This window comes from Triturus cristatus, chromosome 1_2, assembly GCF_964204655.1.
Source record: "Triturus cristatus chromosome 1_2, aTriCri1.1, whole genome shotgun sequence".
NCBI lineage: Eukaryota > Metazoa > Chordata > Amphibia > Caudata > Salamandridae > Triturus > Triturus cristatus.
Genome location: NC_140580.1, coordinates 647,622,557 through 647,645,129, shown reverse-complemented (window position 1 = coordinate 647,645,129; position 22,573 = coordinate 647,622,557). Strand labels below are relative to the sequence as shown.

The window sequence follows — 22,573 nt, the reverse complement described above, 5'->3', positions numbered from 1 at the left end:
ACATCTTCCGGGGACCTGCTGGCGCTGCCGCGGCCCGTTGTATCAACCATCCTTACCGGGACCTGCTGGCGCTGCCGCGGACCGTACCACCTAAACACCAAGCTCGAGGATTGTGAGCTCATCATCATCTCATCCGAACTACCTGATTGGTAAATAGACTGACCCGCTACCCCCTTCCCTACCTTACGAGACTCTAATCGAGGGGACCCCGGCGTCCAGACCTCCTTGTACCATTCTACCGTATCATAACTAAGTACCTATAAAGAACACTGAACCTTATCCGTGTGTGATTCCTGTCTGTGGGGGGGAAGTTACTTGTCTGTACGATCGCTGGAGACGGCTCTCCCCGGAGACCTCTCCCCCTGACCCCGGCCGGCCCTCCCGGTCCGTCTACCTTTTCTAACACTCATTATAGTGAATACTCACAACAAATAACATGCCTTCATGCATTGTATAGGAATAGTTATGACTAGTACAGCACTGTTTTTTAACATTTTAAAAACACTTTAAAATGTGTTTCAGTACTTTTTAAACGTATTCATCTCATAATTTATCCTGTAGCCGTTGTAACATTAAGGGCCTGATTACGATGCCGGTGGGCCCGACACAGATGGCTTGTTAGTGTCAGACCTACCATCTGCCCCTGAAGTCCACTTGCCGCATTACGATGCAGTGGGTGGAGGGGCTGTCCGTGGCGCTTCCGACGGGCTCAAGGAGCTCTTCGGTGCCTCAGAGGGTCAGTAATCCCTACAATAAGGGAGGGCTATGCCTGCTCAGGCACAACTGTAGGTATTACAATGCTACTTTCTGCTTGCCCTTTCATGGCGGTTCACCAGCGATGAAAAGACAGGAGGAAGTGACTTTGGGGACCCCTAGTGCCCCCCCCTTTTCCCCTGGCCCTCCACTATGGGTCCCTAAACATCCCTGCACAGGATGCAGGAATATTTTAAATGTGTATATTTTCTATTTCAGATTGTTCTGCAGCACACACCGCAAAAGAAAATATACACATTGCGACCACTGTGAAGGCGGTCGCATTGTAATCAAGGCAGGGGACCGCCGACTTCTAGTCGGGCAGTCCTGCTTCAGCCGCGGTCCGTGCAGGTAACAGAGGTGGGGCGGTGGGACTGGGAAGGGGGGATTTCGAGGGACGATGCAGAGGGAAAATTAAATAAATAATTAATTTCCCTTCCGCATCGTCCCTCAAAATCCCCCCTTACCCTGCCCCACCGCTGTTACCTACACGGACCGCGGCTCTCCTGCTTGCTCAATGGTGCCGGTTGGATGAGAGCCCGACAGGCATCGTAATGATGCCCTTACTTTCATTAACATTGCTTTTTGACTCAACAAATGTACTTTATTGGATTTCACTTGCATGTATATAGTGCTTACTACCCCTATGAGGCATTAAAGAGTTTTACTGTGAATTGCACAGTCCTACCGAAAAACAAAGTTGGTGGTTAGTCAAGTACATTATTAGTTATTAGATTTAGCTTTGTGCTTTCAAGAGAGTAATTCCATTCACTCTCTTCTGCTTCTGTGAGATAAATCAAAAAGGAATTTGATGACAGTAGAAGCTTTGCATCATGAAGGTTATTCAAGCGATGAAGAGAGGGGCTAGAATGTATTAGGAATTATTGGATTTCAGAGTGAGGAGGGTTGTGATCTATTGAATGGGGTGTACCTAACACCTTACTTTGATGTTTTCTGTAATGCAGATTTCACGATTAGGCAGCAAGATCAGGAGCAGCAAGGGGGAGCGGGAAGACAACAAAGATTTGATGTGTTATAAACTAGCAGGTCAAAGCAGCGCCATCAGCACGATGGTACTTGACATTCATTAACATATGTGTTACATTTAAATGAATCAATAGAGTATATGCATTACAAACACTACAGCTATATGAGGGTATCAAGTTAATACATTGACTACTGTAACCATGTCATCCATATTCACATTTACCATTTATTATTGTCCTCACTTTACATGTACTTTATATTGTAACCCGCATCCATTTTGATTCTGAAAAGCTTAACTTGAAGTGAGGCCTCGGTTGAAAATGCTTTCTTTACTTTGCCACCATGTTAACTTTTCCTTCGGCAGGTGCGTTATCATGCTTCCAGTTAGCTAGGTAACAGCTTATTGATTGCATTAAATGACTGCTAGTTATGCCCGGATGGAGGAAGATGACAACAAGAAACTCAGAGAAATAATGGTCAAAGAAGGTCTTTTGCTTAGTGAGTTCCAGGAGAATGCCCAGGCGCCCCCCGCGCCTAGGGGAGGGGCGCCCTTAGTAGCGCCACGGGACTGAGCTCCCAAGGTGGGCTTGGTGATGAGGGGGACTGACCAGTGACGTAGGGTTGGGATGGTCTCTCTCAGAATCGAAAGTGAATCCCAAGCCCGGGGGTATTTAAGGAGGTGTCGGAGGGGTCTCGTCCTCTTTGTCTCCCTGGACACCTGAAGCTGCAGGAGCGTCAGCAAGGAAGCGAAGCTGGCCTACGCCTGAAGAGTGTAGCGAGGTGGGTTCAGGGGGGCCTGGCGTAGAGGGATGTATCGGGTCTCACTTCGAAAGTATTTATGTGCGGCAGAAGAGTATATAATTAACGTGATCATTATCATTATCATTATCCTACACTATTAAAGGTGCAAAGCGGCGGTGGCAGCGCAAATAATGCCGAGATAGGGGCCGTGGTCGGAGGGGTAGCTCGCACTTACTAGGTTCCTTTGCTGCCCGCACCACACAAATTCAAGCAGGGAATCCGTCGTCCGCCCGAGGGGAAATGGCTATGACGGATCACGAGTGCTGGGTGGGCGGGCCTCCAATCCCACTTTCACGGATGGCGCGGGGCACCGGGGAATACCGGCCCCCGGGTACAACATGGCCCCGCAAAAGATAGATTCTTCATGCTGGAGTTTCTCTTTGGCTGCAGTATGAATTGCGGCTGCCGTGTGCAACGCGTTAGGCTAATGGATAGCCTTGGGCCCCTTAAAACCTTATGGGGGGGTCCGACCTTTCTGTATTACGCGGCGGAGGCATCACACTGGGTGGGAGTAATAGGTGCCAGAAGAGTTGCCTATGTCGTAAACCGTGGGTCTTGTCTGCTTTCTGCAAGTTTATTTACATTGCTCACTGCTAGGGCAGTCATCTCTGCGAAAAGTGTGAGGTGTCTCGCGCGAGCCTCAGCTTCTCACGTGACTACAGCGCTCTGTGCACGAGGCTGCACGGCTCATAAGGCAGACAGTCTCCGTCGCAAACAGCGGATGGACGGCCAACTAATTGCCCTTATCAGTGGAAGCCTTGGGCACGTCTGTCAGTGTTGATGCGTGCAAGAAAAGTTAATGGCAGTGCAATGACCAGTAGCAAGCTTAATTGTTCTTGTAGCCTATGTAGGCACAGAGGCAGGTACGGATATGTTTACTAATCACGGTTTCGAGATATCTTGGTAACTAGGCCTGCTAGGGGATGGACTATTTGGCCATTTTAGATTCATAGCACATGGGGCATTATTGACCTCCCCCCAAATTTTTTTTTGTTTTTTTAAATGTATGGGAATATATATGGGTGTGTGTTATACATATATATATGTCAATAATGATGATGGCACATTGAACAATGATCCGGGAGCGGTGTTATTATGGCTATGTGGACTAGGTAGCCCTGGAGTACCGGCGTTGTAAAGGTGGGGGTACTGAGGATGATATCCAGCTAGTGGGCGGGGGGGGGGCGGTCATTGTTTGGGGAGGCTGGTGTATAACTTGTTTGCTTTTGTTTTCTGGTAGCAGGTGGAGCATGGCGCCTAAGCGCGCACGCCCAAATTCCGGGAAGTCCGCGACCTCGGAGGATTTCCATGCCCTCAATGAGCTTTGGAAGGCGGCAAGCCGGCATGGCCTGGAGGCGGTGTTGCAGAAGCTGGCTGGAGAGCCAGAACGACAGCCAGACGGCAGGACACCAAAACGACAGAGGAAAGTCCCAGTCCGCTTTAGGGAGGGGCAGAGTGACAAGCAGAGTACTCAGCCTGGAACAGCGGCCACTGTTGGGGGTGAGTCAATGGATCAAGGCAAGGCCGCTCACAGCGCGGACCAGTCGGTGCAGGGGCCGGTGCTTAACGTAACGGTGGGAGCGGTGGGGCAGAGCGTAATGACGATCGCCACAACTACTGCATCTGTTGGGGTACCACAGGTGGGGGGAGCGCCAGTAGTGACGCAAGCAGCAGGTGGCGCCGTTGTGCTGCAGCCCCCAGGGAGCATGACAGGGGGGATACTTCAGCCGATACAGGGAATGGGAGCCCCGGAAGGAACCCTAGGGGGATTGCGAACGACTGGGACTTCGGGGGGATTACAGGCCCGGTAGTTTTTGGGGGGTTTCCGGTTCCATCACCACCTGTGTCAGTGGCAGGAATGCAAGGAGGGATCGCAGCTCAAGTGTGGGCACAGTCTAGCGGGTCACAGGCGACAGTAGGGTTGGGAGGAGCACAGCCTCCTACGGCACTGGCAGCGGGGGGGGCGAAGGTGGTCCAATCGCCTCCAGCGATGACCCCACTGATTTTTGGGTCTACATCCCTGGTACTAGCTCCCTCGTCCGCTATTTCATGGCACGTTCCATTAGCGACTAGGGAAAAAATTCACAGGGGGGAATATGTGAATGTTTTTGATTTGATAAATGCGGGGGTGGTTCCAGGTAGGCCTAGAACAACTAAAGAGGGGGAGGCCAAATCCAAAACAGTGTGGGTTGAATGGTCATTGAAGAATTGGGTAACAGGGTTTGCAATTTATGCGGCTATTCTCACGGAGAAGACACCATCGTTGGCACCACAGTTGTTTGGGTACATGTCTCTTATTCACGGAGCGGCATCCGAGTTTCAAGGGTAGGCAAATGAAAGCAGTCAGACCGGAGATAGCATGGGACCAGAGGGAGATCAATATTTGGCATGCGGAGTTCAACATGTCCTCTGCACCGGGGAGGGCGGTTCAGTCCTTTCGATTCAGTAAAACGTTGGGAGACAGAAAACTGGCCTGCTGGCAGTACAACAAGAAGGAGTGTACCAAAGGAGCAGCCTGTAGGTTTAGACACAATTGCGCGTTTTGCGGAGTTCCGGGACACCCAGAGTTCAAGTGTTTCAAAAACAAGGCAAGCAGCAGGAGCAGGCACCCGTTAAGAGCGTATGGCCCAAGCAATAATGGCAAGCGCCCGTCCCCAATTCGCATGCATGTCCTCATGCACCTGCTCAGTAAATACAATAATGACAAGGAGGCTTACATGCTGTATCACGGTTTCAAGGAGGGGTTCCGCATTCCTTCTCACGCAACACCTTCAGCGGTACCACCAAAGAATCAACAGTCAGTTTTGCAACAACGGGAGCTGGTTAGGGAAAATATCTTGCGAGAAGTACACGCGGGGAGGGTGGCAGGTCCTTTTAGTTTTCCACCATGCGAGTCCTTGGTGTGTTCCCCATTGGGGTTGGTACCAAAGAAAGAACCGGGTAAATTTCGTTTAATTCACAACCTATCTTACCCCGCGGGATCTTCAGTAAATGAAGGGTTGGACCAAGCGTTGTGCACAGTGCGGTACACCACCTTTGACGAAGCGGTTAAGAAATTGCAGAGTTTCGGTAGGGGGGCCCTAATGGCCAAGTCGGACATAGAGTCCGCTTTCCGCCTTCTTCCCGTTCACCCGGAGGATACGCGCTTGTTGGGTTTCACTTTTGAGGGTCAATATTTCCTTAACTTGTGTATGCCCATGGGATGTTCCATCGCCTGCTCAGTTTTTGAGACATTCAGCAGATTCCTGGAATGGGCAGTGAAGGATTTAGTGTCATCAGATGATGTGGTGCATTACCTTGATGACTTTCTTTTCATGGGTCCCCCAGGCGACCAGGCGTGCGGCCGAGCACTGCAAGGGTTCCGACAGCTTGCGCAGGCGTTGGGTGTCCCGTTAGCGGAGGAGAAAACGGAAGGACCTACGACCTGTTTGTGTTTCTTGGGGATTGAGATTGATTCGGTGGCTGGAGAGTGTAGGCTGCCACAGGAGAAGGTGAGGGCATTTAGGGGGGCGGTTAACGCCTGCTTAGCGGCCAAAAAGGTTACTCTCCATCAACTGCAGGAGAGTAATTCCCATAGGAAGAGTTTTTTCACGAAACATAGCCTGGCCTCCGGGCCAAACACCACCACACGAGGTTGTCAGCAGAGGTCAGGGAGGACTTGGAGACATGGAGACGGTTCTTGAACAATTTCAATGGGACTCTTTTATGGCTAGCCCTTTATACTGACGCAGCAGGCAGTATTGGTTTTTGAGCAGTGTTGGGTTCTAGGTGGTGCATGAAGTGTTGGCCTGGGGAGTGGGTGGCGTCTGGGCTGACACGCAACGTTATATTTCTGGAATTGTTTCCTATCATAGTCGCCATGCACATTTGGGGGGCGGCACTAGCAAATTCCAGAGTGATATTTTGGTCAGACAGTATGTCTGCCGTTATGGCCATCAATAATCAAAGGGCAAAATGTGGTATGGTGCAAAGATTACTCAAGACCCTTGTCCGTTTGTGTATCTTGCATAACGTGCATTTTTCTGCCAAACATGTACCCGGGGTGGATAATGCAGTGGCTGACGCTTTGTCTCGATCTAAGTTGACAGAGTTCAGGGCGCGGTGGCCGCAAGCAGACGAAATGATGGCGGAATTCCCAGAGGAGCTGTGGAGGCTTGGTGCCCCATTGCCGCAGACCTAATTGCAGCAGCGCTGTCACCACACACAAAATGTATGTACAAGAGGGCTTGGGAGGTGTACAGCGCAACGTTCAGCTCTGGCACGGAACAACACAGATTCACACTGGAGGGTGTATTGGGTTTCGTGGTGGGACAGAGAGCCCAGGGAAAGTCACTGTATTTGGTGCGCAGGCAATTGTCGGCCATTGCCTTCTTCGCTGGGTTACGTGGAGTGAGTGACCCCACTAAAGACTTTAGGGTGCGTAAGGCCATCAGAGGTTGGGAACGCTTGGTACCGGGGGTGCAAGACTCTAGACGACCCATTAATGTGCAGAGGTTGCATAGTCTTCTGGGGGCCCTACATCAGGTGTGCCGGTCTCATTATGAGGTAACCCTATTTAGCTTTGCATACGTGCTTGCGTTCTTTGGGGCTTTGCGTATTTCAGAGCTGGTGCCCTCGTCAAAAAAAGGTGAAGGGGGGTTAGGCCTGGCGGATGTCCTATTGGAAGGGAGGCCAATTCATCTTAAAATCCGGCGGTCAAAAACAGACCCGCTAGGGAAGGGCACATGGGTGAAATTGCATGCGGCGCAAGATGCCGCATGTTGTCCGGTAGAACTAGCGAGAGTGTTCCTTTCTGGATGCCCTACGGTGGCCTCATCTAGGCTTCTAGTACATGAGGATGGGATACCAATGACAATATATCAGTTCACGCAGGTGTGTAGGAGGGCACTGGCCTACCTGGGGGAGGATTCTATGCAGTTTAGCTCCCATTCTTTTCGTATAGGGGCAGCCACCACAGCATCGGCAATGGGGCTGCCAGCAGAAGCTATAAAACGGGTGGGGCGTTGGCAGTCGGCATGTTTTGAACGGTATGTGCGGCCAAACCTCGTTTAGGGGGCAGTTGTTTGGCCGGAGGGTGAGGGGCTCAGCCCTGGTGTTAATAGCCATTCTTTCTCTATTTCAGCGAACCACGGCAAACCTGTGCATGTATATTGGTGTGGGCATTCCTTGATTTGCGCCGTGGAGCAGCAATTCCGTGGTTCAAGTTTGGAGACAGCGCAAGGGGCAGCTGGTTTTGTGCACCATTGGATTGGAGTGCAAGGGCTAACATTGCAGGAGCTGTTTGGTAGGCTTCAGCAAGCAATAGATTCCGAATCAGTGCCTCGCCCAGTCATGTTAGTTATTCACGCAGGGGGCAACGACATGCCGCAGTTAGGCAGGAGAGGTGTGAAAGAGGCATTGTTTGAGGTCATGTCTAAAATTCGGAAATACCTACCGTCCACATCTATTTTATGGTCCGAGTTGTTACCACGGTCGGTATGGGTGGGAGGGGCTTCAGTGAAGGGCATGAATGAATCTGTACGGAAGCTGAATGGCTCAATTCATAGGATATTGCGGGACTCCACAATGGTTACAAATCGACACAAGTTGCTGCATTTAGGGAGGCCAGAGTTGTTTCATCATGATGGGGTACAGCTGTCGGCAGAAGGAATAGAGATTTTTCTGCACGCTATACTAGGGGCCATTCAAGATCTCAGTCAGCGTCGGGGGGGGGAGGGCGAGTGCGCCGGTGAGCTTCTCACCCTGTGGCGGAGAACTGACCGTTAACAGCAAAGGAGATGGCACAGCAATGGAGCTTCAGTGACTAGAGGGACCCCAGGAGGGGGTAGGATTGCGGGCAATAGATTTGGCAGGGTGGACGGACTGGCCCGCCGGTGGCCCTCGGCTCCACTGCCATAATATAATCTTCCACCTATGGACTGAGGTGATTCTTGGGGCGATTGCCTGTGTTCAGGTACCCTGGAGGACCGGCGCTATGCGGTGCCCTGGATTTCAAGTTGATTTTCAAGTTATGTATCTGTTTGCTGGGGCACGTTGGGGCCTGCCGGCGCAATGTGATGACCAGCTGGACGTTTATCTGTTGCTGTAGTGCGTTGGGGCCTGCCGGCGCAACGTGTGCAGCGGAGTATTATCGGTTGGCTGTAGCGCATTGGGGCCTGCCGGCGCAATGGGCACAGCTGGGCGTTCAAGTGTATGGTCTCCTTGACGCAATGCTGAATGGTAATGCCAATGTTAATTTCTTACTGCCCAACATGTGAGTGCTGATAAGACGATGTGAAGTCATGTATAATCTGATGTGTGTACATATATATATCCAAGTAGGATATCTATACTCTTGTAGTGTATTATGGTGAAATTACCTGATTTGGAGTGAATAAATTCTACGCCTTGGACAACATACCCTGACCATGTGAATTCTTGGACATATCTGAGCATGGCAGGGATTGGGCGGGGATCGATGTGTGGAGGGGGTTGAGAGAGAATGTCACGTTGTGCGCGCACTATGCCCAGGCACCCCCCGCGCCTAGAGGAGGGGCGCCCTTAGTAGCGCCACGGGACTGAGCTCCCAAGGTGGGCTTGGTGATGAGGGGGACTGACCAGTGACGTAGGGTTGGGATGGTCTCTCTCGGAATTGAAAGTGAATCCCAAGCCCGGGGGTATTTAAGGAGGTGTCGGAGGGGTCTCGTCCTCTTTGTCTCCCTGGACACCTGAAGCTGCAGGAGCGTCAGCAACCACCCTCCCACCCGGTAATATAAATAAAGCGGAGAACTGACCGTTAACAGCAAAGGAGATGGCACAGCAATGGAGCTTCAGTGACTAGAGGGACCCCAGGAGGGGGTAGGATTGCGGGCAATAGATTTCGGTGGGGTGGACGGACTGGCCCGCCGGTGGCCCTCGGCTCCACTGCCATAATATAATCTTCCACCTATGGACTGAGGTGATTCTTGGGGAGATTGCCTGTGTTCAGGTACCCTGGAGGGCCAGCGCTATGCGATGCCCTGGATTTCAAGTTGATTTTCAAGTTATGTATCTGTTTGCTGGGGCACGTTGGGGCCTGCCGGCGCAATGTGATGACCAGCTGGACGTTTATCTGTTGCTGTAGTGCGTTGGGGCCTGCCGGCGCAACGTGTGCAGCGGAGTATTATCGGTTGGCTGTAGCGCATTGGGGCCTGCCGGCGCAATGGGCACAGCTGGGTGTTCAAGTGTATGGTCTCCTTGACGCAATGCTGAATGGTAACGCCAATGTTAATTTCTTACTGCCCAACATGTGAGTGCTGATAAGACGATGTGAAGTCATGTATAATCTGATGTGTGTACATATGTATATCCAAGTAGGATATCTATACTCTTGTAGTGTATTATGGTGAAATTACCTGATTTGGAGTGAATAAATTCTACGCTTTGGACAACATACCCTGACCATGTGAATTCTTGGACATATCTGAGCATGGCAGGGATTGGGCAGGGATCGATGTGTGGAGGGGGTTGAGAGAGAATGTCACGTTGTGCGCGCACTATGTGGTGTTCAAGCTTGACAGCTGCAGACCCAGTTTAAAGGAGATGCGAACTTGGGGAGTATGAATGAATTGTTATTTATATTGCACAGTTACTTAAAACCATTTGCAATATGACTTGCGCAAACATTTATAAGAAAATTAGAATACCAATTGTTTAAAAACATTTGTACAAAATGGGTTTACGTACAGCATTATCAAAACCGAATAAAAAGATATGTTATATACATTACTAAAACGGCGAGAGATTGCCAGTTCAGCCTTATTGCAAATTTGTTGCAGGTACTAAGGTTGGTAGTTAAAACAGCGTCATCATGAGCTGATTGCTGGAGACTGATCGTTTAACAAACCAGGTTGCCTTTTGTATTGCCTGGCCCCTCCTCTTCCATAAGCCTAAGACGCAGCTTGGCCATGTATCTCTCAAATTTGGCCAAGTCTGACGTTAGGGTGCAGGAAAAGAGAACCGAGGCTGCTTCTTTCACTGTCCGGACCCCATTATGCTGCCATATGTGTTTTAAAAGGTTCTGACGGGGCAGTAGCATACCGGGACAACAACAAATCAAGAGTAGCAGAGATTTAGATTTAAAGTTGCAGATTCTACATCTGGTTTTGTGTTCAAGGGACTTCCACCCAGGATTTAATTCTTTAATTGGGAGGGGCACTAATCTGGCTCATACAATGTTTTTTAGTGCTTTCTTTCCCAGTGCTTGGCTGAGATAGGGCTGTATTTTATGCCCTGCATATGATGTTATCGGACCTGGTGGACCTCTTCCTGTTACATATTCTGCTAGGTCATTTTTATGTGACAGATGGTAGCATTGTTTATTAATTGAGTTTGTAATGGCCAGATAATTAATCGTTTCTTGGTCCCAGTTTTCAATTGCTAAACCCAACTTTTTCACTGCTTCCTCCATATAACATTGCCACGGGTTAATTGAACCCCCCCACCCTAGATCGGCTTCAGCATGTTTTTTAAGCTTCCGGCTGGGGCTGTTAGTACTTGATAGTAGTATTTCGCATGCATTCCCAAACATTCTTTACTCTGTTGCAAGTGTATTTAGGCAATTTGAAAATTTGATTATAGGCCTGGCATTGTGCTTTGTCTAACATTGATTCCATTTTACCCAGGAATGCCTGCTGTGCATACCCTGCAGTTGCCCTGATTTTGGCTTGTATTACTTTTCTAATAGGAGCTGTCGTTGGACTTTGAATTAGCTCATTTAGTTGACATAAGGCATAGGTTGTTGACTGAGCTTTGGCCTTCATTTTACGCAGATGTAGAGTTGCTTTACCCGTTTCAATTATCCAGCACCCAAGGTAATTGTAGGATTTCGCAATAGACATGATTTCTTTGTCCACATGCCATTTCAATAGAGCTTTTTTTGGGAAATGTCCAAAAATTACTACTTTCGTTTTTAGAGCATTTATTATAAGCTCATTTCTTTCGTTATAATTGTTAAGGGCATCTAGGCCCCTTTGTAGCCCGATTTTTATTTGTCCATTACCACTAAATCATCTGCGTATTGTAATATTTGCAGTTTGTTGATTCCAATTTTCGGAGTTACGAGACTGGCATTGTGAAGCTTCTTCCCCAGATCAGCGGTGTACAAGTTACACAATGTGGGAGCAAGTACAAATCCCTGTTTTAATCCACGATTTGTCAAGCACTTCTTCTTTGTGGTGTTGTCTACTAGCTTCACTTTGCTCCAAGTGTTACTGTACAATGAGATAATGGCGTTGAGAAGACCTGCTGGGATATGCCAGTTACGCAATTTGTCACAAAGCTTGTGTCGAGGCACCCCATCAAAGGCAGCTGAGTAGTCTACGAAGCATGCAAAGACTGGTTTATTATTTTAACCGTTTGCTTGCTGGCTTAGATATGACATGGTCACGATGTTATCAGTTGTGGATCAACCTTTACAAAATCTGGTCTGGTAGGGGGGGGAGGATTTCGTTCTCTTTAACCCATCTATTTAATTCATTCAATAAGGTGCTGGCGTAGGCTTTTCCTTCAATGTCCAAGAGGGCGATTAGTCTATAATTAAAATTTTTGGCTCTTTGTTATCTCCTCTCTTGAAAATTGGATGTAAAAATGACCCTCGCCATGAATCGGCAACCTTTGCTTTCAATCGACATTCAATAAACAGATTGGATAAGATTTTTCCCCAATATACTGGATCTTCTCTAAAGATAGCTCCTGGAAGACCATTGGGCCTGGGTGCCCCGTCTTTTCTTATCTTTTGCATTACTTTTTCGACAGTGGTACAGTCTTGTTCTTTGCCCATGAATTCCACTGAGACCGCCTCGTCTGTATTTGCGCTAGCCAAGGGGCGAACCCCGGAGCTTCCAGGGTCAATGGAGCCTTCCTTTTCAATATCAATTGTAGCGACATGTCTCCGCCATGCATCTGCGTGTACAGAGTTGACTTAGGGAGCATGTTGACTCTCTTCACGTTCAGCAGCTTGGTTAGCTCTTGGTGACTGGTGAAAAAGAGATATGGATGTTTTTGAAGCTACTGTTATATTAAATTGGTGTTTCCTTATCTAGGCAGACCTTCCCTTGACACCAGGAGGGAACCAATCTCTCATTACTGGGCTTTCACTGAGTGTAAAGCTTCATGCTGAACACTTCTTCTATTTTCTTGAACTTATACAGACATCCTGTTCTATACCTACACCTTCCGTGCTCCCCGGCTGGAAATCCGTATTAGCAAATCCTCTTCTCAACCTATGTTTAGAATAGAAAAGTGAGGTTTCTTTATAGAACATCTTGTTGTGACAATGTGATTTATTTGGGTTGTAGCCATTACTATTCTCTATCTTATATCATTACGACTTGACACATTTCAGCTTTCAAACTATATTGCTGTATCGCATGAATTAATTTTTACTTTACATATATACTGGATGGATTATTATCCTAAAACAAATCAATGTAAGGTTATTGTGGAATTAAATTAGCTTCACAAATTGGAAATGTACTTCTGATGTCAACCACCTTACAGCGCTTTGAGTCAACTGACAAAGGTCCATACGACCAATGGGGAAATATATTTGATGATTTTACTAAGAGGCTGCGGTGTGCATATCAGACGCCTATCAGATGGTAGCAAGTTGGATGGTTAGTCACTGAAGCGATATGGAAGCAGAATACCCCTATACTAGATCTAGAATAGTCCAAGCTCTAAATCCATGTCCCAGTTTGGAAGATCTACGGTGTTCCAGCGGTTCGGAAAAGATTTGTAGTAGTGAAGGAGAGTGAGTATTAATAGGGTCACGCATTACAATTGTGTATCTCTAGCTTGCAGTTATGTGGTATAATGTGATGCTGTTTTAAATTGCTGTATACATTTAAATGCACTTAGTGTGTGTATTTGAAGCTGTTATCGGGCTAGTCATGGTTTAAGATCCCAGGATATATAAGAGTATATTGTGTTGTTATTTGTTTGCTACGTTTTGTGGTGACGGTCCTGAGGTAATATCGACGGCAAAATCGAGAAAGGACTAGAACTTAATTGTGAGAGTACTAATAATGATTGGTGCTAGTGGATCCTATTGCACAAAGCAGAAACTGCATTAGTCAGGGTGATTTACCTTTGCCATAATTTCATCCGTGTATGTGTGAGTAAGTCGGAAAGCGTTACTCTGGACTATTTCTTGTATGACTAAATACTTTGAATTCTTTAGTGGAGCAGATAAAGTTTCATTTATAGTGCTTGCTTAGTATTGCAAAAAAGTGAGCTTGATAAAATGATAAGGGAGGTTGAAAACCCCTGCGAGGAGTTAAGATAACGCCTTTTTTCTGCCACGCTGGGATTAAACGGTTGGTGTAGGTGTACTGGTTGCTATATCACAGGAAATTGGGTTGCAATCGCATAGAGCAGAAGGTATTGCACTAAGGTTGGCTACTTTTGTCAGGCAAAATTAATTGTGGTTAAGAGAAGAATTATCCAGAGATGCCAGGACTTTATTAAGCCATCTAGGTACTGACTTGAGGCCAAAGGACATCACCGGCAACTGGAAGTGAGAAGAACCAACTCTGAAGCACAGGAACTATTGATGCTGCTTGTATATAGGGACATGGAGATAAGCGTCCTGTAAATGTATTGTGGAGAGGTAGTTGCATTCTGACACCAAAGGGGTAACCTGTTGTAACAAAAGCATATTGTAGTGAATGGTTTTCACCCAGCGATTCACTCCTCTTAAGTCGAGTACTAACAGCTACTTCCCATTGGCCTTCTGCACAAAAAGAAGGATGGAGTAGACTTGTTTGCCGCTTTATGCAGGTAGAACTGCCATAATGGCGATTTTCTCTGAAGAAAACCTCAGAGGACGACCCCTTGAATGGAAGCATGTACTTCTGTCCTTAAAAAACTTTGTGGAGATTGCGTCCAACTGGTCACCAAAAAGTTTTTTCCCTTCGATGGGTATCTTCAAGATGGAAGCCTTCTCTGAATAATCGGTTTTACAGTCCTGCATCCATAAGTTTCGGGCAGCTTGGATAGAAGCACTAGTATTCAGCAATGATTACCTAATGTCATTAGATGACACCTCTACCACCAGTTTTGCCTCCTTGCCCCATCTGTAGAAGAGGAACAGACAATCTACATTCTCCTGGATTGCTGAAGAAAGAGACTCAAACTCCTTGACCAGAGACTACTCTGTATATGCAGCATAAGTTCCCGCCTTAATGGAGATGGAGCTGGCAGTAAAGGGCTTCTTGATTGTATGCTTCACCTTCTGATCAACGACATCAGAAGGCAAGAAATCATCAGGATTTAATCTTCATCCTGATAATCAAACGTGCCAGGGTAGAATCCAACTTATTCCTTTCAAGAAAAACTTCTTCCCCCTCAGTCAAGGCATACATTTTCTTTGGGAATCCGGGCATGTTAGACTGATCTACCTCCTTTCAGTGCCTGAAGGTCAGTTCCGTAACATTCTTATGAAAAGGCAAAGCTACCACCGATGGTTTCGCATTTTGAGGAAAGAGCCCCTCCTTCTCTGGCTTGTCTGATGCCACCACAAACCCAAAATTGCTTCTGACATGGTCCTTAATTTGTGTAAGATCCTCTCTGGAAATGCGCTTCCAAGTTAATGAAGTACTTGCATCCTCTCACATAGAATCCAATAAAGTGTCAGGCGAATCATCCTTGCCTTGGAGAACTTAGACTTCTTGAATTTAGACTTATACTTGGCTGCCAAAGCCATAGCAACTGCCTCCTCAATCATGGACTGACTTTAAAATTCAGTCAAAAAGATTCCACTGCCAGACTGCTCACTGGGTTTCTTAGGTCTCTGACCTCCCAGGTAAATTCCTTCAGAATCAGAAGAAGATGCGTGCAAATGCCTCATCTGGGTACTCGTCTTACTCCAAATAATCTCAGAACATTCACTCACACCTAGAACAGTTGAAAAACAAGTAACACCTGGCAGGCTGCTAAGTTAAAAAAAATAGCAAATTAAATCTGTACATGTGCTTCATTAACTTATTATTAGTCAAACCCTTTATAACACAGGGCACAGGTAATTGACCCTTAGGTATAAACATGGTAATTGAATAACCAGGACTTGAACCTTAAACTTCAGAGTGAAAGTCTAGGACCTTAATATCACAGCTCAAATGACTCCAATTAATCCTTAACAAGGGGCATAATGAGCAACAGGGACGTAACCACGTAGGCACCAAAAACCAAACCCTTAATCTTCTGAGTGAGAGTCTGAGTCCTAAATCACTAGGCCTCCGTCTTTAATTGATTCCTTGCAAAACTGACAGCCAGGCTGCTACACGAACACCTGTTCTCCATAGCCTTCATTGACATCCCCTGCAGGCACTTTGCAGCCACGGGGACTCCCGCCTCTCAGCTATCCCCCGCCACCCCAGCAAGTCAGGAACTCAGGTGTGCAGCATTGCCAGAAGGAACATGGTCGATTGGTGACCCCAGAGACACTCTGAAGCCTCGGGCTGCCTGCCGCTCACAACTTAGCCCACCACTGCTGCAGAACTGGGATTCAGACGTACAACATTGTGAACTCAGATTGACAATCTTGCTGTTTGCCAACAAAATGACCTGATCTGAGATCTTCAACATAGCAGAAGACCTCGTACCCCATGCCTGTTGAAGTATCACTTGGTCATGTTTTTGTATATCCTGATGAGAACATTTTGGTCCACCAGAAGATGAGCAAACACCAGAATTGCCAGGTGAATCGCTTCCAACACTCTACAGTTGAAGGACCTCAGTTGTTGGTGCTTGAACTCTACCCAGGCCCCTATACCTTTGCACTAGCATCGGCCGTCAATATGAGAGGCTGCTGAGACGGCATCTAGACTGCTCTCAGGATGTTTGATGACTGCAACCACCATAAACTTCTTTTCTCATGTCCAATGTTATAGAAATTGCTAAAGACAAGTCCAGGGATGACTGAAACAATGGGCAAGAATTTGTCTCATACTCTTGTTCAAGTGAAACCTGGCCCATGGCACTACAAAGAAGGGCACTGCTTGGCTGCCTTGCATGTGAAGCAATGCTGCTGTTATTTGATTCTCCAGAGGTCTGATCTCCTTCAAATGAGTGTGGTTCTTTGTGATTCTTTTCTCTCTCAGAGAGACTAAACCTATATTGGTTAGAAATCTTGTGCCAATGAAAGTCTGGTCCTGGGCTGGCATCAGATGAGACTTCTTAAGGTTCACTAGAAATCCATGATGTTTTAGTACTGCAAGCACTCTTACGACCTGTGTGTCCGTGGTCTCAAGGGATGAAGAAATCACTAGGCAGTTGGTCGGAAGAGTGGCAATGCCCTCCTGTTATATTTCTGATTTATGCCCATGTAGCGAGGCAGCTTATTCCTTACATTGTCCTAGAAAATAACATTTCAGCTTGACCTTTTGCACACATTTGCATGCATGACAATGTTGGATTTGTTTCTCTGAAACTACTTTGTTTATCCATCCAGCTTTGCACAACATTATCACGATGCCTTGAACACCATTTACTAGGCCTCTTTACGCACTAGGTACAAAAGTCGTCCTATCTTCATCACTGGAGGGACAGCACTATCCACATATCCATACATCACTAATCTAGCACGCACATCGCAAAGGCTGCATTTATTATAAATAATAGGCATCCCAATAGATTGGTAGAGGAGATACTTCTGCTGACACCGAAGGGCCCTGCATGCTGAGAAATCACCACGCACCAGTCTGACATTCTGTGAGGGGTGTCCAACTCGAGACCAAGATGGGGGCCTTCACTCTCTCCCATCAGTTAATGGGGTTGGATCGTTCCTTAGGAGGATTCTTGGCTCTACACCCATATACACTCTAGGTGCATGCAGAGTACGGTCCGCATTGTAGGAGTACGTTAGATTACCATTCTGCATATATGCCTGCATATATTCATTGCATCGGCACCATGGTAGAAATGTATCAACTGTTTACTCTTTTAGTGCTTGTAATCTCCTTTATTTGCTTCTGTCTCCTAACTATTGCAGCACATGTATTTTATACAAGAGTAACGTTGATTAAATAAATATATTGAAAAAGTCCCACTGTGTATTTTGTATACTTCTCTGAGAGAAAATTAGCACAAGTGACTCAGCAAAATATTCTGTACTGTTTCCCCGATCCCGGAGTACTTAGGGTTGTCATGTTTAGTGGTTGCCAGAAACTGCTCGCTTCCTGGTAGGTTAGAGGGGATTACAGTGGCACTGTGAGCTAGCAGGTCAAGAGGCCAACATATCCTGTGGGGGTGTCCGGAAACAGTATTGCCACCAAGCCCTTAGTTTATTTTGTCCAAACAATGCATAGATCCTACGAATTGGTAGGAACTACACGACATGGCACCCAAAGTTATTTAGGCACTTATTTAACTGTCAAATCTGAGTATTTCATTTGGGCTTTCTCAGAGACCCCTACTCACATTAAACTGGAGACATCTGTAGTGGGAAAGGGAATCCGCCTCAGCTGAGTAGGTACTTTCTATGTAGGTTTTATCAAGCTTGGAGGAAAAAAGAAGATTTCCACATTGTACAAACCATATCTCAATAAAATGTATTTTATAGACAAATATCTTTTTATTTTTAATAATGTCCGAACATGGAGAGGACGTTGAAGTACAAGCAGCTACTTTAAATATTTCAGAAAATTGAAGACAGGCAGTTACTATGAAATATTACAATATGTCCTCCCGGCAATAGGTGGAGATGTTACCTTTGCGGTTGAGACACACGAAGCTTTCAGGACAGAGTTATTTTGGCCCTACGCCAATGCCTGAGGGAACTCTCTCCTTTACAACAGGAGAGGGAGTTACCTAAGATTATCTCAGAAACATACGCTTCCCTGAGAAGAGATAATCTGGGAGCCAGACCTGGGAAACCAGTGATTAAGGATACTTCTGAAAAGTATTACTCTAAGCAAACACCCGATTCTTCCAAGAAGAAATGGGACAATGAACAAAAAAACAAACAAAATAAACAAGAATCACGGAGTGGGTCTCCTCGACAGGAGCACACTGAAAAGAGATACAATCTCAGAAACCGTGATAACATTAGAAAACCTGACAGGTATCAGGATAATGATACACATTCCTCTCATTCCTTTCAGGATCAATCTGAGAAACGCTTGGAGAGAGGAGGACGGTCAGAGCAAAGAGCCGAAGAGCGAGTGAAGCCGAAATGGGAGACACATCGCACTTCAGACTACATCATCAAATAAGAAGATACACAGAAATTGACAAAACCTAAATTTAAAAATAAATAGGTTCCAGGGATTAGTATAAGAAAAGCCCATGCTGCTGAGGACTCTGCTTCTGAAAGGGGAATGGGTAGTGACAACGCTGAACAGCGCAGCAGGAGTCCCAATAGCTTGCCAGAACATGATGGATTGTCTTGAAGTAGTAGCGCTGAGTGAGTATATCACGGTGGGAACACCGGATACGAGAGTAAGTTTCCCACATCGTTTACACAATATAACGCTTCAATTAGAGGGTGACATACAAAGACAGGTGACGGGTCTTTTTTGGGAGGACCTAACACATGGTTGCAACATTCTTTTGGCTGAAAAGGATTGGCCACCTGAGTTCGTATTAGATTGCCCAATGGGGAAAGAAGTAATTTTACCTGCTTTCTCTGACCTCGTAGCAGAATCAGTTAAAAAAATATTCGCACAGGAGTGGGCATCAGCTGTAGTGTCTGCTCTATACCGCAATCATGTTGCATGGGATGATGAGTCTCCTCATCACGTGATCCCATTAGGAACGATTCCTCAACCGCAGAGACAATACCAAATTAAACATGAAGCAAAGACACAAGTCAGGGAGATCTTAGAACAACTTCAGTACCAGGGTGTAATAGAAAATTGCACCTCATCTATGAATGATCCTTTGTTTACCGTAATGAAATCTGACAATTCATATCATTTAGTCTTAGATTGCAGACATTTGAATGTATTGACACGCACATTTGCAGTATAGAATGCACACAGTGCCGCACTTATGAATAACATTGTGTGGACGAAAGACAAACAACGCTAGATATCTCAATTAGATTTTTCTGCCAGACAATAGCACCTGGATGTCGATATTTGACCGCTTCTTTTGCGCTAGGGTCCCAGGGACAATTTTGTCATCTGCCACAAGGGTATAAGAATAGCCCTGGGCTGTTTTCAGCCAGTGTAACAGAGTTGCTTCAAAGTATTGATGAGGACACCGTGTCCTATGTAGATGATATTTATCTGACGGATAATGAATTAATGGAAAATTTGGCTAGAGTGAATAACATAATTGTGGGGTTTGCTAACCTGGGCTTCAAATTTAACTTCAAAACAATCAAATATATCCCACCTCAGTGTCTTGTTTCTGGGATACAAGTAATAAAGCGAAGGAAAAAGCCTGGCAACATATTTTTTGGAAAAATGTGCATTGTTCCTACATCCGGCAACTCTGAAAGGACTACAATCCATTTTAGGATTTTTGAAATTTTGGCAGAACCTACATTTTGGATTACGCAGAGAGGGTAAAACCTTTCTACGACTTAATTAGACCTGATTTTTCAGTGCAACACTGGACACAGGAACACTCTGATATTTTACGTTCCATACAATCTGACATGTTAGATTCTAGGCATTTACATACATGTGCCAACACAACTAACCTGGTGATCCGCGTAGTAGCTGGACCAACCGGGTACACCTACATCACTTTCAATGTAGAAGATAAAGTAACTATTGCATACAAATCACATCTGTAGACAAATGCTGAAATGCGTTTTTCACCCCTTGAGAAAATTCTCACGGCTGTACAGACTGCTGTAATGAGAGAGAGAGAGCCCTGGCTCAGAGAAAACGCATAATTGGCGTTACCTCAGTACCAACCTTAGAGGCTGCTACAAAAACAAGCATTCTAAATGCAAAAACGTTGCATCCAAGATGGAGTCAATGGGCTAACTCCCTCACTGCAACGGATGTAGATTACAGATTTGACTCTACATTACAAACACAAGCATTCCTGCAGTTCGAGAAATAATATCCTCTGCCAAATTAAATTATGCCTCTAGATCGATATAAATGTATCATTTATACTGATGGATATGCTCAACCTGCCATAGGCTCGAAACAGCAATATTCTGCGGCATGAGCAATAGTAAAAGGGCAAATGCGAGGCTGAAGGTTCCTTCCCGCAATAACAAACACAAAGTCCCTAGGAGACTCTACAACGCAGCTAGCAGAACTAAAAGCCCTGATACTGGCACTACAAAAAAACGATTGCGAATTCCTCACACTTATCGTGTGTGATTCATTTTACTGTGTCCAGGCTTAAAATGAATACCTTCACTATTGGGGCCAAAACAGGTTTTGAGATTTAAAGGGTTGTACAATCAAGCACAAGATGCTTTGGGAACAAGTAGCAAAGCTGAAAGAAGCCCTGCCACGGGCTCATGTTATTAATTCATACATTGAGTCATCAGCGTATTGGCATTCACGTTGAAGGGAGTTCAATGGCGGGTGAAGCTGCCAAGGTAACAATTCGCATTGCAGCTGTTGCTGCAATTACTCATTCTAGAACGAAATTAGAAGGAACAACTATAATAGCTGTTAATGCCATGCACAAAAGCTCAGGACCACCTAATTGCTTTCCACTCAAGTATTCCTACAAGTTAGATGCACAAAATATTGTGTATGCTCAAATTCCGGGAGCAGGGGATAGAGTAATACCAAACACGGATTGCAGATTGGGATTGATGCTAGCTGCACATAAGAGACTGGGCTCAGCTCATGCTGGGATTACTGCTACAGTTTCATTACTGAAGCAGCACTACAGGTGGCCAGGTTTCACTAAACAGACCAGGGACTTTGTCCTCAAATGAAACATCTGCCAACAGATTAAAGGCTCAACGTAGCATGTCTACCGCAAACACCTTTATTGATCTCAGACAAACCTCTTGCATGTGTCTATTTGGATCACTGCAACCCCTTACACTCTGACGGGGCCTATAAGTACATTTTGGTTGCAGTGGATTCATGCTCCAGATTCTTATGGGTTTGGCACCAGCGCTAACCTGACGCCCGAACTGTTATAAAGGATTTGAGAGTCTTTACCAGGACATACGCAATTAGCACACTATATTCTGAGCAGGTTCCAGCGTTTAGCTCTCAGGCTTGCAAAGAAGCCATGGAAAGTTTGGGTGTGGCTTTGCGGTACTCCTCCCCTGCCCACCCAAGGGAAATTCAGTTGTTAAGAGGAAGAACTGGGACTTAAGGTAATCCTTAACAGCTAGGGTACTAGGCTCAGGAGGCAGTTGGATCAATCACCTATACCGGTCCTTAATAATGTGCCAAGAAAACCCTTGGGGTCATACACCCTAATAAATCCTGTTTGGGTTGAGAATGTGGGTACCAGACCTCAATAGTGTCAGCACAGTGGCAGCTGAATCTCCATTTGACCTCAAAGATTGTTGGGATGTTTTACAGGACCTAAAGGAATACAGAGCTTTACAAAGCAACGTTCAAGTGAAACACACCTCCACTGGAGAAGTAAAAGCATTATCGGCAAGACCTGTCTGTGTCCTGAAGATTATGGACCTGGTCAGAGAAAAAATAGTGGACAAGAAAGAATTCGGGCCATCCTACAGAGCGCCTGTACCTTTGCTGGCTGTTGAAGGTTCCAGAACTGTACTTCTTCCGCCTCTTGCTGGTCGCCGAAACAAAATGTTTATCTCCATTGATCTGATCAAACCACACTATGGGGCCGATTCTCAACAGTAGGCTGTGAGGGCTTCTGGGTAGCCGCAGATCTCCTCTCGCTACCGTGCAGGAAGTTCAGATGGAAGCTTTAGTATCAAATAAAGACTCCGCTTTCCAAAGAGAAGCAGTACATAACAATGAAATACTTCTCCCGATTGAAACAACTACAACTGTAAAGTCAACATGTACAGAAATTAAAATTTGAAACATTGACAACGTCTATGTCAACATGCCAAAGATTGAGTAATCTCCCAGTTCTACGAACCCTGCTGAGC

At 46.1% G+C, this 22,573-nt stretch overlaps 1 protein-coding gene across 1 annotated transcript; it reads left to right on the top strand.

Annotated features, from left to right (window-relative positions):
• The first annotated feature begins 2,456 nt into the window (after positions 1-2,456).
• On the top strand, positions 2,457-18,773 carry LOC146867793 (uncharacterized). The gene is made up of 5 exons (XM_085623753.1): positions 2,457-2,520; positions 3,782-4,041; positions 6,623-6,751; positions 7,664-8,169; positions 18,663-18,773. Exons 2-5 carry the CDS (start codon positions 3,792-3,794, stop codon positions 18,771-18,773), a joined length of 996 nt encoding a protein of 331 aa, XP_085479879.1. The 5' UTR covers positions 2,457-2,520; positions 3,782-3,791.
• Positions 18,774-22,573: the final 3,800 nt, after the last annotated feature.

What these genes read in the sequence shown, in the direction of transcription:
- LOC146867793 (XM_085623753.1), top strand. Translation starts at nt 3,792, where the DNA reads ATGGCGCCTAAGCGCGCACGCCCAAATTCCGGGAAGTCCGCGACCTCG. An exon ending in AACAGCGGCCACTGTTGGGG is followed by an intron (nt 4,042 to 6,622) that starts GTGAGTCAATGG and finishes TCTCGATCTAAG; the next exon opens with TTGACAGAGTTCAGGGCGCG. An exon ending in AGTTGTTTCATCATGATGGG is followed by an intron (nt 8,170 to 18,662) that starts GTACAGCTGTCG and finishes CATTCCTTTCAG; the next exon opens with GATCAATCTGAGAAACGCTT.